General features: G+C 38.2%; 1 protein-coding gene across 1 annotated transcript in view; it reads left to right on the plus strand.

Annotated features, from left to right (window-relative positions):
- Positions 1-15,220, plus strand: part of cspg4 (chondroitin sulfate proteoglycan 4) — a 65,189-nt gene extending 49,969 nt beyond the window's left edge. The window contains exons 7-11 of the mRNA XM_051381447.1: positions 3,466-3,664; positions 4,172-4,303; positions 5,575-5,735; positions 8,757-8,940; positions 10,569-15,220. Of these exons, the coding sequence (XP_051237407.1) occupies positions 3,466-3,664; positions 4,172-4,303; positions 5,575-5,735; positions 8,757-8,940; positions 10,569-12,436 (2,544 nt within the window). The 3' untranslated portion in view covers positions 12,437-15,220. The remainder of the gene's footprint in view (positions 1-3,465; positions 3,665-4,171; positions 4,304-5,574; positions 5,736-8,756; positions 8,941-10,568) is intronic.
- Positions 15,221-15,975: the final 755 nt, after the last annotated feature.

Below are 15,975 nucleotides of genomic sequence, written 5' to 3' on the forward strand. Positions count from 1 at the left end.
AAAGTGACTTAACACCCCCAGAAGATCTTTTTGCTGACCTCCTGCAGTTTAACTTCTCTCCCTCCTGCAGTGATGTACAGGTGTATTACAGGACCACATGTTATCACTGTTGGAAGTTGTAACAGGTGCTAAAAAGCACACTTCTGGACACACCAATCAAAACTGAGAAAGGGTTGAATCTTTCAACTGGAGATGACAGGGAAAAATTGCCTTTCGGCCTGGTGTGAAGTTACTCTTTAAAACTGTGTTGCATTGGGGCTTCCATGAATCTGATACTCAGAGCTTCATTAAGTTTCTTTCTACAGTTGGCATTTAGTGGTGAAACATTATAATGAAGTTAATGTAAACAAATGAGACCATGGTCAAGATGACTAGAATCTTTTGTCTTGAGGCTGTGCTCAAAATAAAGACCACATTTTCTGTTGCCTCTTGTCAGGAGATTGTTCCCACTCTCTTCAGAAATAACCCAGAACAATGCTGAGGTATTGTAACATTAGTGATTGCCTGCCTCAGTGCTCCCTAATGCTGACCGGGTGGGTGGTGCTGTTATCAGCTAAGTCATCTCTGAATATCATGTCCAGAGCCACCAGACGGGCTACCAGCCTCTTATGTCTCTCTTGATAAAGGAAGGGATAGAACAGAGGGAAGGGAAAGCATAGAGCATCTGTCTCATTCGTGGTGCATGGGGATAGTGGGTGTTGTGCCTTAAAGCAAACAAATCCATGTCCATCTTTCCTAACAGAGTCCAGATATTGCTCAACATTTTTGGGATCAGTATCCACTCCTCCACCAGAGGTGTGCCCCCGTACAAACTATCAGGCTCTGCTTTCTGCAGGCCTGAGATGCAAACTGCCCGGGGGAGGTAGTGACTCTCCAAAGCCTGATATCACAGGTTCTCTGCAGTTTTCAACAGCAGAGGGGATAAAATACTCCACTCTTTGTTGACGTACGCTCATATGATGCAGTTGTCAGTTCAACCCGAAATATCCTTGCAACCTATCAGTGGCTTGAAATGATGCAGAACCATAATTTCCAGTAGCATGACGAGCTCATCCAGGCAGGTCACCCCCATTCTGTCACGGAGGTATTTGACACATGAAAGGATATTGTCCCCAGAGATCATCCTACGGACAGGACTTTTCTGATAGTCTAAGTCCTTCACAGCTCAATGATCACCATACCCCATCACAATCTGGTAAGCAGTCTCTGCAGGTATTTCATGTGCAGTAGTCCTGGTGGAACCACGGCGTGAGCAGCTGATTTTGATTCCTGTTTGACAAACTCCAGCTGAACACTTTAGATATAGGTTTCAACTTTAGGGGTTGTGTTGTTGTTGGGCTCCACGCTGTCTACAAAGGCAAGCAGCAGGCCTCATTTTCCTCCAAGACTGCGATCCAGCCACCAAATTTAGCTGACTGCTTACTTCCATACATCAGCACCTGTGCTCTCCACACCCTGGCACCCAAGGCTGCCCAGTAAGCATTTAAATGACTGTACTGAGTGTGGGCAGGGTAAATACACATTGAATATAGTAATTTAAATGCTGATGAAACAACAGTTATATGTAACTTTGATGTCCAACCAGATGTAGTCTGTTTTTAACCTAGACTTGCTGACTCTGTTTCTATTAAACACACCACTGTCACTTTACCTCGTTATTTTAATTTAGTCTTTGTTTCTTTTATACGTAAACTCAGTGCAGACTAAATTCATTGAGCAATACAATTCAGAGGTTCTGAGGATTCACTTGTCTGAAATACCAGAAATTACAAAGAGGACTGAACGAGACAGCAATTTTTGTTGGTTTGTTTTTGTTTGGCACCACAACATGAGGAATAAAGAGAATAAGGGTTAAGATCAAGATTTACCTTATTATTCCCCTATTGGAGAAATTCTTTTTTTAATATAACTAGAAAATGTTAGCACACTAAACTGTTGGACGGGGTAAACATTACAGCATGTTAGCATTTTCCTGATGTGCATGTTAGCATGCTGACATTAGCATTTAGCTAAAAGCACCACTGTGCCTAAGAACATCCTCACAGAGCCATTAGCATGGCTGTATATTTGTTTTAATTCATTTATATTTGAGTGACTAGATTCTTTCTGCCTTGGTGTTAAATTGTTTTCAACTAAATTGTAAGTGTCTTTGTTTGGATTTCATAGCTCACAGTATAAACTAATAAAATAAGTATGGTTGCTATTACAGTAAATTAAAAACGTCCACCCTAAACCACTGAATCACTGTTGAAAGCAGTTGTTGTTAATGTACCATGCCTTTTTGGCTCACTTGTGTTATTAGGGGGTGCATTTTCAAATTCCTGTGGAAGACTAAGCACATGTAGACAACGTGATTTTTCTAGCACAGCTATGATAACAGCAGAAAGAGCAGGAGCATAAGTAACACTTTCAGCAGTTTATCAAACATATATAAAACATCAGGGTTTTTAAAGAGCAGTTGAATTCTTAACCTATAGAGAAATCCCTCATAGAAGAGGTAAGACATTTCTTTTTTCCTCAGTAGACCAGAATGCAACACAAATATTTGACAGATTTGAAGAGTTTTAAGTTTTGCTGTTTCTCAGGTGAAAAAACATTTGCTCTCATGCTTTGTCTATGTTATTTCTCTCTTTATTTACACATGTGAAACTCAGTTTATGAAAGAATAATTAATTACAGCACTTCTACATTAGAGAATACCTCTTGACATATGTGTTATACAAGGACCAGATGTGTTGCCACATAGCGTGGAATAACTTAAATGCACTCTCAGTGAGTGACACCTTAAGCTTTGATATCCTCAACTGAATCTTCTCCTTCCCTGTTCTTCCTGCCGGAGGCTTCTCGCTCTTCATCCTGAGTCTTGAGAAAGAAGGAGCGAGAGAGGTATCAGAGGACGAATGGCTTTCGAGATCGATACGTACCTCTTACTGCAGGGCACCCTCGGCTCACTCTCCCAACTGATTCCGGCTATTTAAGAATGTCTTTCTGGGGATCTGGCCCATTTCTTTCAATTAATGCTCCTTTCAGCCAGCCAACCATTAGAAGTCCATTAAAGCCCCTCCACCCAGGGAGAGTCGTTCAGCCTGTGCTGCTGTGCTCCATCTTCTGATAACAGGAGCGTCTAGACTGCCACCAAGAAATAATTAACCTTTTAAATTGTTACTTTGGAGGTGGATGTTTGTAGGATGTTTGTAGGGTTTCTTTATATCTTTTGTTCCTCTTGGTTGGTTTCTTTTTGTTTGTTTCTATCTATCTATCCAAGAAATGACTTTTTTGACAAACTTCAGACAGCATCATGTTCACTAAGCAGCCTCTAATAATTTTCAAATAAACTCCTGACCCCTGACTTGAATTACTTTCCTCCAAACATAACTCAGACTGAGTAATCTGTGGTGCCTTTTCATCTCTCTCTCTCTCTCTCTCTCTCTCTCTCTCTCTCTCTCTCTCTTTGATATTTCACAGGTTCTCGCCGGAGAGGAAGCTGATATCACCTCCAGCATGCTGAATACTGATGACGCTGATACCCCTGCAGAAGAACTGGTTTACCACGTTGAGCTGCAAACAAATGGGATGGTGGCGTTGAAAGAGGCGCCCGAGGAGGGGGTCCTAAATTTCACACAGTCTCAAATAAACAAAGGAGAGGTCATCTTCATTCACGAGGGTGAGAGGCCACAAGGTGGAGTAGACAGGAAGTAACTGCTCAGTCATAAAATGCCTCTATCTGAGTTTTTGATGATTTTTTTTATTAAGATATTGTAAATGAATCTTTATCGGCCTCTATCTTAGACTGCTGGTATTACAGCACCTTGTTTTAAACTCATCACCTTCTGTAAATGTCTGACTTTTTAAGCAGAAATCTCAATACTTGGTAAAGTAACTAACTAAAAAAACAATTTATCAACCCCCCCACAGATATATTGTGGTTCTTTTGTGTCATGAGATTAATTGAGAGTAATCTTTGCTGCTTTATTGTGCCAAATAAAAGTGTCACTTTCATCAGGGCCACAGAGCAAGTTTTAAATTACATTCTGCTTTTATAATTAGTAATATAATAGATAATAAGCAGTAGATATAAATAAGCAGTGTGATATAAATTAAAACATAAGAGGAAAGAAAGAAACTAACTAAGTGAATGAGCATAAAGTTATGTCCTCTAATGTACCTCCAGGTGAGGAGTCTGGAGGTTTCAGTTTCACCGTGACAGACGGAGAGCACACATCTCCTCTCTACCGATTTGTTGTCACAGCCAGGCCTCTCACCATCACCATGGTAACGCAGGAGGAGCTCGTGGTATTTCCAGGTAAGACGCCAATATTCTTCAGACCTAGTCATTACAGCAATAGGCCTTTTTTTATTTATTCTGTTTTGTATCTATGTCAGACATACGAAACATGGTCAAAAATATTTGACCAAGATTAAGTCCTTGGAGTTTGTCTTTCCTGCATGTTCATTTTTCAATGGCTACAGTATTTTAGTAGAAGTTTAAAGTCATTTTAACTATATTTGAAATATACCAAATCAACACATTTAGGAGATAAAGGAAGATCACAATCAACAATACAGGAAAGATAAAATACAACTTTCTTCCAAATATTTCCATAAAGATTGAAATAGTGTCTATCATTCTGATATTTAATTCAGTTTAGGTCTGGGATTTTTGTTTTGATATAAAACTCACATGGAGTAACAGAAATTCAGATTCAGAACGTTTTAATAATACATATTTTAAAAAGCACCTTTTTTTTGGTATCTATTTTTATGTTTTTCTCTATTATATCTGAAAATTCTGCAGACTTAGATGTAGCATTCATTTTGTGTCAGAGTTAATGTGCCAGAGAGTTTTATATTTTAGTTACTTAAGTAATTCTGAAGATACAAGAGACTCTGTAACTAATGCTGAACAATGGCCACTGTGACAAAAAGAGGTAATTACAAGATAATAGCACAATGGATTTGCTTAAATCTTATCTGACACATGCTAAAATGTTGTGTAACAGGAGCACAAGTAAATAAATCACAAAACCATCAAACTTAACAAGCTAATAATCATACCAGGCCAAAACCCCCTGTATTGAATTCAACAAGCGAGCATTTTAAGCTTACTCTTCCTTTTACAGTCAAAACTTTTAAATGTTTAAAATGTTCCAGTGCACCAAAGAGAAGTGTGTATAAAACAAAATGTCACTTTGTTTTTAGTAGCTAAAGAACATCCCAACTTCTCCAGATAAAACTTTTGAGAAGTGAAACTATTTCATGGGCGCATGTGTCAGCATAGGCAATAACCTCATCTCTATTAGTAATAAGCTTCACTTTTATGCATGACATAGGACACGAGTTTGAAAACTTGGAAAACATTTTGGAATGAAACTCTCACTATCAGGAAACTCTTCAGCACAGTAATGTACATGGGTTACTGTAACCGCTAAAGTTTGAGGCAATTCCAGGCTCTACTTAATTTCACAAGCTCAACACTTCCAATAGGCAATTTTCCACAGAATCATCTAAACACTCAGAGGTTGTGTGTGTGTGTGTGTGTGTGTGTGTGTGTATGTGTGTGTGCGTGTTTCACAGGAACAAGGCAGCCTATCACAAGTGCCAATCTGGGGGCGGTAACCAATGAGGATGGAAATGAGATAAACTACTCACTTACCCGCCCACCTCGTTTAGGAAGACTCATCCTGGCCAATGACAGGAATCAGTATGAGGAAATTACTCGTTTTTCACAAACACAGGTAATTACTTTTTCTGTGTGTGATGCTAAATGTGTGTGTCTGGGATCTATTTCTTTCTGGAGGCATTTAACTAATTTCCATTCCTCCCTTATTGAAAATAATGTTCTACATTAATCTTTAATGATAATAATTAATTGTTAGAAAAAGTAAAACAATAAACATAAAAACAGCTGACTAACAGCAAAATATAATAAGAGGATAAAAAAAAACTGATAGAAAAATCATCCATCAAAAATCTTGTGATGGAATTTTCTTTTAATGTTCAGTTTGTTTTCTTCTTTTCAAATAAATCCTCTCCACTTTCAGATTTAACATTCCTATTAATAGCAGGTTTGTGTTAGTAAGCACTCAGCTGTTAAAGGTACTCCAGTTGCTTGCTGCATAGATCATCAGGCAAACATGTAAGAAGACATAACGATGCTTTAATGCATAAAAACCCAGCTAATCCACATTTCAGCACGAACTGGCGTTGCAGAACGTATTCTCTGAATACATTTAAATGCCTGAATTATACTGTTACATATATTTCCCTCAGCGTTTCCTTTTATTAAATTAATTTATTAGTAAAGAATAAATCAGCCATAACCACTTTTAAAGGTTAGGACTAAAAGGGTTGTCTGCAACCCTTCCCTGTGGATGACTGTGATGGAAGTGACGCAGGATGGAACGATTATGGAAAGCTACTGGGCGCAAAATTTGAAGTAGTTACTAGGAAACAGATGAGGAACGAATGAGGAACTAACTGCTAGTGAACAATTACTCAATGAGTTACTCCTAATTAAACTTTACAGAGTAGCTAATGATTAGTTACCACTTCCTTCTCCTGAACCAGCTGGTGAGCGGCACAAAATTAATAACGACTCATTCATTACTAATTACTTAAACATTAGATACTGATTTGTATGCCCCTAAAGTGAAGCGGTGCATCATACTGACTAGTTACTAAGTATATTTATAATATATTTATATAGTAGTTTATATAAAATGTCTACCGTAAGATTAGCTTGAATTCGTGTAGATGGTACTATTTATACTCGGCATTATAATTTAGTCTGCAGATTCTTTATATTCTTTCAAAAGGCAGCTGAAGCTATAGACAGGTGTTTGAGTAACCTGTATGCACCAGGTCTGCATTTTATGTATTTATTATGTGTTTTTATTGTCTTCTGTGTTTTTATTATGTATTGTGCCTCCTTTCTTGAATGTTGTTTATTACCTTTGTAAAGCACTTTGTGACTTATGTCTGTGAAAAGTGGTATATGAATATATTTTAGTACTTATGGTAATAAACTTACTAGAGAGATTTTTTTACTATTAGTTAAGTTCTGCTTCACATACTGTTCTCTGTAGTTTTTTGTTTTTGTTTGTTTGTATTTTTATGAGTCAATTATTGACCATCTAACTGGCATCCATTTTGTTTCAGTTATCTTTCAAACTCACATCTTATGTGGCATCAGCATGTTCCTCTTCTTCACCAGCAGGGGGCCTCATTGAATATGGCACTGTGCAATTGTGATGTTAAGGCTTACTTCTAGGATGAGCAATCATGCTAATAAGCATTTAGCTTTTCGAGTTTTTACCCTTTGTAGTTTTATTTGTCAGTAGTGGGTGACTGCAGTCCTGCATTTACCTTTATTATTGTCAAATACATCTATCACTCTGTCAAAGCTACTGTATGTAATGGGTATTGTTGGATGGAGTAATAATACACTGGGGACACAGGCAAAAATCACCCAACTACTGCTGAGATTTCAGGAAATTTATTTCAACATTATTATTTTTATTGCACAGTTGGCAAAATATCCTCAAAGCAAGTAGAAATATTCAGATTACATGCAAAAAGGAAAGAAAATTCCAGGCACTCTCACTCCTGAGTATGATAAAAATCTGTTTTTCAAGGGCTGACACCTACGTCTTTTTAAAACAAACTCTTCTTTGGGGTGTGGTCCTTGATTTCAAAGAGCTCCTTTGTTTATTGACTATGTTTTCTTACTTTCATACTTATTGCCTGTGATGCACAGAAGCACATCTAGTTTACTCAGATCAGATAACCAACAGAAAAAAACATATATCAAAAACATATCAAAACATTATTGATGGTATTTTTTAGCATTTAGTAGATTTTGTTACAACTCAACCATAGTACCACAATTCATGCACTTTAGGCCCAGTGTTTGTGCGTTCTCACTCTAGTCCCCGTCTGATTCGAGACTGATCTTGCTTGGATGAGCATGAGAACAAATTCTTTCTCTGCAAACTGCTCTGTTTAGAGTGTGACAGAAAATCTAACACTACACTGAGTTGAAAACACGATTTGAGTTATTCATTGTGTGTGTGTGTGTGTGTGTGTGTGTGTGTGTGTGTGTGTGTGTGTGTGTGTGTGTGTGTGTGTGTGTGTGTGTGTGTGTGTGTGTGTGTGTGTGTGTGTGTGTGTGTGTGTGTTTGTGCATGCATGCATGTATATACTCTTTCTTGTGTGGGTAGAAGAGATCGAGAGAGAGAAGAGTTGATTTTAGGACACAGTGACCTCAGAGAGCAAACACAGGCCGTCACATTCCAGTTCTCAAACCCGGATCCCAGTACAGCTGAGCCAAACCACTGCTGCAGCCATTTGAGCTCTCATTTTAGTGTAGTGCTTATAAATGTCAGAGGAAAAGCAATAAAATTTGTCTTCAAAATCACTCCTTAAACGTAAGTCAATATCAAGTGACTGGAAACAGGGTGTGGGCAAAATTCCACTTTCTATATTGATATTGATATTGACAAATGAAATCCTATAGTTGACAATTCAAATTGTATGTGTCCTATGAGGTATTTTAAAAATAGATACTGATGCAGAATTATATTTTTTTCCAAAAGACAAATGCTAGGATATAATAATTAATATACTTGTCTGTCTTTATTTCTTCCTGTATGATCAATTTATTTGATAACTGTTTTATCCACTCCAGCATGTAAAACTTAATATTGAGAGTTCTGAACAGCAAACCACCTTCTAATTTTGTTTCCCCTGATACACAGCTGGAGTCAGGAGCAGTCTATTATGAGCACCAGATACCTGAGGAGCCTTTTTGGATGGCAAGGGACTCTGTAGAGTTTACTCTGTCATCCCAACCAGCCCCAGATGTCCGTCACATCCTGCCCATCACCATCTCTTACTATGCTGCTCACAGCAACATCTCCTCACAGCTGTGGAAGAACAAAGGTAAATGTCGAAATGAGGGAGGAACACAATATTTTTCGTGTGAATGAATGATTGTTATTTTAAATGACCACTCTAATAAATGAGTGTAAATTGTATACACATTTCCACCAATGTTGACATGAAGAGATGAGTGGCTAGGCCTGTAAAGCCCAGTTAGAGGGCTCCACCTAAAATAATAGCACTAGAGTTACAATGTGGAAATATTGTTTTTGCCAGCTGCAGTTGTGGTATATTTAAACAGACACATCAGATGTGTATCTATTTATTTAATCGTATCTTATTTAATCTTTAGGTTGAGAATATGTGCTATTTTACAGCAACACCATGTTAACAGTTAAATGGCATAACTGAAGGAAAATAATGAGACAGTCATTTAAAAAAAAATTGGACAGTTCTGTTTGCAGATTGTCATAATGTCATAAAAGTTTACTGTGTTTACTGTGTTGTGAGTATGGAACTCTCCATCTGTAGTTTGAATAAGTCATTGGAAAATGGATATCATCATGGGTAATGGTGGCTGTAGTCGTAGTTACTTTTATTGTTTCACAAAAGTATTTTAACCCTTAAATGTTTTTTGTATCTTGGAGGATCACATGCATTTTGAAGTGTTAATGTGTTTGCAGGTTTGCTATGTTTTGAAGAGATTTTATTTGGAAAAGCTTGTTTTACTATATTCTGCCTATTGCAAGTGGCACAGTTTTGTGGAGGATGTTCTGTTAAAGTGATTTTGAATTGGAATGAATATTTTCTCGACTGTGTTTCTCTGCCATGGAAAAACCAAGGCTTTGTGTGACCTTATATTACTGTCTAGTATATATTTTGTAAGGACTAATGTGTTGATTTGTAGAAATTCTCATAAAAGATTTAAAGGAATATTGGTAACACTTCTATAAAGGTCATATCTATAATGCAGTATAAGCACATTTGTAAGACATTATAATGCCTTTATAAGGCTTTATAAACCTCTTAACTCTAAATGTTTATAATCATGCATGACATCTTAAAACAAGGTTTTTAAATGATTATAAGTGGTGGACAATCTTCACAAAGTTTGCATTCCTAATACTTTATACCTCAGTGCCAAAGTGACAACACTGTAAGAATCTGAGCCCTAGGTTACACAGCAGATTATAACTACCATAACTTTAGCCAGTTATAAATAGCTACATTCGCACTGCAGGCAAAAGTGGGTTTTTTTGCTCATATGGGATCAGATTTTTTCATGACGATGAGTGTCAACAGCTCAAATAATATGGAATCTGATTTGGGCCACTTGTGTCAAATCAGATACAGGTCTGGTTTTAATGCAATGTGAACTCAGTGTGAACAGTCATACCAGAAATCATCTTTTACTTTTCTTCATTTTAGCTATTTATCGAGTTTTAGAATATTGTTTACTGTGAGCAGGAACAGTCCAATGTCATAAAGGGATTTATCACCCCTGCTTCTTTTGCTGGCAAAACAAAAAGGCCCCTGCTCCATCTGTCTCCCCTAATGTGCCAACAACCTAAATGCACTGTGTGGCATAATTAAATATTGATAGGAGACAGTCAAAACTTAATAGAAGGTATCTTTGAAAAATTTGTTTGAAGTGACATTTACATTTTGTTTTAATTCTTTCTACTCAGGTCTGGACATTGTGCAAGGACAGAGGAAAGCCATTGATGATTCAATTCTTGATGCTTCCAACCTTCTGGCTAGCCTACCTGAAGTTCAGCGAGGTGCTATGAATGTGGTTTTTGAGATTAAGCGTTTCCCTGACCATGGTCGTATCACCCTGAGTGGTCAGGACCTGCCACGTAATGCCCCATTTTTCACTCAGCAAGATGTAGCTCACGGATACCTAGAGTATCTACATGATGACTCAGGGGCATCTTCTGACAGCTTCTCTTTCAGGGCCCGTCTAAAGTCTGAAAATCATGGTGTGACCTCACCTGCCGAATCTGTAGTCCTGGAAGAGATCTTTAACATCTCAGTCAAACGGCGTGGCTCTGACCCCCCTGAACTAGTCACTATAGACATGCTCTTGGAGGTTCTTCAAGGTTCTATGACCATCTTGACCCAGAAGCATCTTAACACTCAAGACGAGGACAGTCCGCCAGATGAGGTGCACTTTAAAGTGACCAAAGCTCCTGGTAACGGTCGGCTTGTTGACTCACATACAATGGACCCCATTTCTGAGTTCACACAAGAGATGGTCAATCATGGCCAGGTGGGCTTCTACAGTGATGGCACCCTTGCTGATGGATTTGTGGAGTTCATTGTGTCAGATGGAGGACATCAAACTGAACCGCACACGCTCCACATCAGTGTCCTTGCTCGCACCCTGCTTCTTGACAAAGCCCCTGAGATCAAGGTCAAGCAAGGCGATGATGAGACACTGGTGACTGAGGAGATGTTGAAAGCCACTACTGGGGGCCCTGTTGAGGAGGACATCCTTTACAAGATCACAAGTGTTCCTAAATATGCAGCAGTCATGGTAGACCGGCAGCCTACATCTGCCTTCACCCAGAAACAAATCAAAGAAGGCAGAGTCAGTGTCCGCTTTATCAAGTCCACTTCACCTCGAGACAGCGTTGCATTTGTAGCTCGTAGCCGTGCTGCTAATGTCTCCTCTGTCCTCAACATCACAGTCCAGCCTCTGGCCAACATTGCCCAGAATCCTCTCTTACCCAAAGGTGCTCTTATACAACTGGATAGGAAGCTTCTGGATGCAACTCCCTTGGCAAACAAGACCAGAACCTCTCCCACATTTACAGTGATCCAACAGCCAAGGGGGGCTCGTTTTGTGAAGTCTGGAGGTCCTAGTGCAGGCCAACCAGTGGGCACATTCAGTCAGAACGACTTGGATGAGGGCCGTGTCGCTATGGAAATCCCGAATCGCTCTTCTGGATCACGAGGTAGTCTCACACAGGATGAGGCCCGCTTCCTGCTCAAAGCTCATGGGGTTCCTCCGGCAGAATGTGTGCTTTCCTTCCAGACGGGCCCCTTCAATGCCTCTGGGGTCTACCCTGCCACTCTGTTGAGGATTCCCTCAGAAGCCCCATCGAAGGACAGTAATGACCTACCTATTGTGAAGTCCCCTCGTGCCACTCCAGCTAGCCCCCACGACAGTGGCAACATGGACTGGCCCTACCGAGATGCTCCCACTACAACATCTTCTGGCTCTAGCTCACACGGGAAACCACATGTTGCCCGACGCAGCAACTTCTGGTCTATTCTCATCCCAATCCTGGTAATTCTCCTCCTCTTGCTGCTGGCAGCCGTGTTAGCCTACTACCTGATCCGCAAAAACAAAACAGGCAAGCACAACGTCCAGACAGCAGCATCCAAGCCCAAAAATGGAGAAGTGGCCGGAACAGAAACCTTTCGCAAAACTGACCCAGCGAGTAACATCCCCATGTCCAACGTGGACTCCAAAGATGCAGACCCGGAGTTGTTGCAGCACTGTCGGACAACAAACCCGGCCTTGAAAAAGAACCAGTACTGGGTCTGAGAATATTTGAGATAGGACACAGAGAGAGGTGGATCCTCAAGTTCTGCAAGCCTCCCCAAATCTTTCCTCTCAGTATTAAAGACCTCTCGCCACACCAGTTTAAATGAAAATATTTTTTGAGACCATTGGTTATTTACTTATCTCAACATAACTATGGACAAAATCTCAGGCAATAAAACACTGAATACATTGGCAAAGAAAGAGGCAGTTTCATATCTAAGGAGGTTCATGCCATGTCTATTTATTTTAGTTTATCATTCCTCTTTGTCAAAGGGCACAAATGAAGACATAAACATGCCACGTGTTTGCAAAAAGTATTTTGGGTGTGCTCTTTCATTGTATTCCATAAGATATCAAAGGCCATTATTATTAATTTGAGTGGACAGGTAATTTAAAGTCTTTGTAATAGTTTGATTTTAGTTTTTGGTTCATCAGGAAAGTTGATAAGCCTTGTGTATAGATGATGAGGTAAATATATGCTGTATTATCGAGAAGATGAAACACTGCCTTTTTGTGTTTTCTCTTTACGTTGTTTTAAAGGTACCGTTGTATTATGTTTCTCAGGGCTAAATTCAGTTTTAAGGAATAGTACATCATTTTGTAAAATATGCTAATTCACTTTTTTCCCAAGAGTTAGATTAGAAGATTGATATCACTCTCATATATGTCTGTTAAATATGAAATTACAGCCAGGAGTTAGCTTAGCTGAACATAATGACTAAGGGGAAATAGGTAGGCTTGATTCTGTCCAAAGGAAAAAAATATCCACTAACCTCTAAAGTTCACAACCTACCATGTTGTATCTCTTTTGTATAATGCGTTCAAAAACCACAGTGTAAGAACAACAAGATTTGGTTTTACGGTTGTTTATTTGCCTACTATTTCTTGGCTGGACACAGTGACTTCCTGAATCTGGCTGGCTGAAAACAAGTTAGCTGTTGGCCCTGTCTCCAGTCTTTATGCTAAGCTAAGCTAATGGTCCCCTGTCTGTGGTTTCATATTAAACAGACAAATGTGTGAGTGGCATTGATCTTCCTCTTTGTAAGAGCGAATAAGCTTAGTTCCCAAAATGTCAAATTATTACTCTAATGTCATCATGTGATAACATTTCAGTAGTTTGACTTTTGTGTGAATAGAAGGTAGTTTAATACTTAAAACAGTTTAAAATAACAAACTTGTTGTGGCAACTTGCACAGGTTTCATTGAATTTAGCTCAGAGTCATGTCATCATCTGTCATATGTTATTATTTCTGCACATTTCCAAAGTGCTTGTAAATATTCATTGGACTGGCACAGCACTGACCACAAAACTACACAGTACATAGTTTATAGATCACAGGCAGGACATTATTTTGGTAGTATTGGTCTTTAACACATCTGTATTGGCTAGCTAGGCAGGAGTGAAGTCATCTCAAAGTTAGATGTTTCCAGTTTCCAAGTCTGCAATTAAGAAATCATAAAAACTGGTTGGTGCTGGCTGGCAAAACTAAATAAAATGCTTCACTGGTTAGGTTGCTTTGATTTAAAATGAAGACAACAGCAGAGTTTGTTTTAAAGTTTTCAAAGCTATTTTAGATTTTAAGCATTCCATATGTAAGCTGAATATAGAGGCTGTCATATACTGAGATCATGACTTTTTTTACTCTAGACTTGTTTTTTATGTTGAAACTAAGAAGAGCATCACTGTAAATCGGACTCCTCTTGTTTCTCTTTAGACATCTTAAATGTCAATCTGACCTGTGACGGTTATCTAGCTGTTGAATGTTGAGTATGTACTTAAGGTGAAGTAGAAAGTGTGAAATGAGAGAATCAGATGATTTCTTTTTGATCCACTAAAGAAAGGAAGGACTCAAACAACTATTTTTTTTTTCTGAAAACTGACTATTTGCTGTAAATTTCTTTTCTCATACTGTATACCGATGACACCTTTTTCTTCGTTAGTCATATACTGAATATACATTAATTTCTTTGCAGTATTCATCTTTTATTGATCTTATATTTTTGTAGTGTTTTAAGAGCAGGAAATATAGGTAGAGATTTTACAGACAGCACAGAGCTCAGGAAATTTCCTGTGACATTATCTCTTAAAGATAGCTGAAATAAAATGATTGGTTCCACCTTCAGGATATCCACATCTTACCAGTTTTATGTGTAAATTTTCTGTTTTTGAGTAAGATTTTTGGGCTTGATTAACATCTCGAAATATATATATATCATGTTTTGCATTGAAGGTATCTGTACATGTAACTACATTTAATTAGACTGATGAACAACAAAGTATGCCTGAGTGTGTGTGTCTCTGTGTGTTTGTGTGGGAGCCCATCACTCCACTCTGTCACTTGTCTGTTTCCTGCTTACTGAAGGCTGAGTTCATTGCCGAGTTTCATCACCATCCCCTCTTTTCATTATTTATTATTTCTGTCCCCAGAAATACTTCCCATTCATCAATTCATACATAGACGTTATGTGCTTTGTCAGAGTTTAAACTGTAATCCGTAAACTGCAGGTGCCTTTAAAAAATAATAGTAATACAAAGCAATGTTTAAATTCTGGAATTGGAGAAATGTCTATTGCTGCAGTATGCCTGTGAGCTTGTTCTTGGCACTAATAGAAATAAAAAATGTTCATGCAACAAAATCTGTGTTGTTGTTGTTGTTCCACTGTTGTTGACTTCACACTAGCATGATACAGTATATTATAATATTACAAAGCTATTTTAATTCTTTAAACATCTCTTTGTAACAAATTTCCCTGCAGGGATCAATAAAGTATTTCTGATTCTGATTATTGCCTTTTTTGGCCAATTACTAAATGTTTCAAAGATTAGACATGTTTATCACTTGAAAGTGCTGAGATATTAATTCATGTTTTGTGCCCTCATGGCCTAAAATGCTATAATTCAACACTTGTCTCTCATTTCAGCTAGCCAGTGTCTATACTAGATGTTTCCAGGGCTTGACTTACCTTACAAGAGAGATTGTGCATTTCCTGTTTTCGCCACTAAACTTTGGAGTAGTTCTAGGATGTTGCACTAAATATTTAATTTACTTTCAAAACTAGTTTATTCCAAAGACAACTTGTGCTTTTTCCAAGGTGTTAGTGCTAGTTGTTAGCATTTTATGTTACCTTTCAGCACAACATAATGACACTATACATGCTACTGAATTAATTATTATGTATTTGTATTTTATTTTAACTTTATGACATGTTTTTTTTGTTGAGATGTAATGCAAATGTAAGTATAAACCAGATTCATGAATATGATAAATAATAGTTTTAGTTTTAACTAACCAGGCAAAAACATCAGGAAAACACTTTTGTTTGCAGTGTGGCCTGAGATGAATTTGTGCAAAGAGAGAATATTAGACTTTTATTAGATATGTGTTAAAATACAGTTTTCAAGAGAAAGACACAACATTGTCTATGTTTTAGTTAATTATAATAAAAGAAAGTGCTGCATCTTTCCCAGGGAAAAATCTTTTTGTCAACCTTTTATCATCTGCTTTTATAAATGCTTGTGACCACCAGGTGGCGTTGGG

The sequence above is a fragment of the Dicentrarchus labrax genome, unplaced genomic scaffold (genome assembly GCF_905237075.1).
Source record: "Dicentrarchus labrax unplaced genomic scaffold, dlabrax2021, whole genome shotgun sequence".
NCBI classification, from domain to species: Eukaryota; Metazoa; Chordata; class Actinopteri; family Moronidae; genus Dicentrarchus; species Dicentrarchus labrax.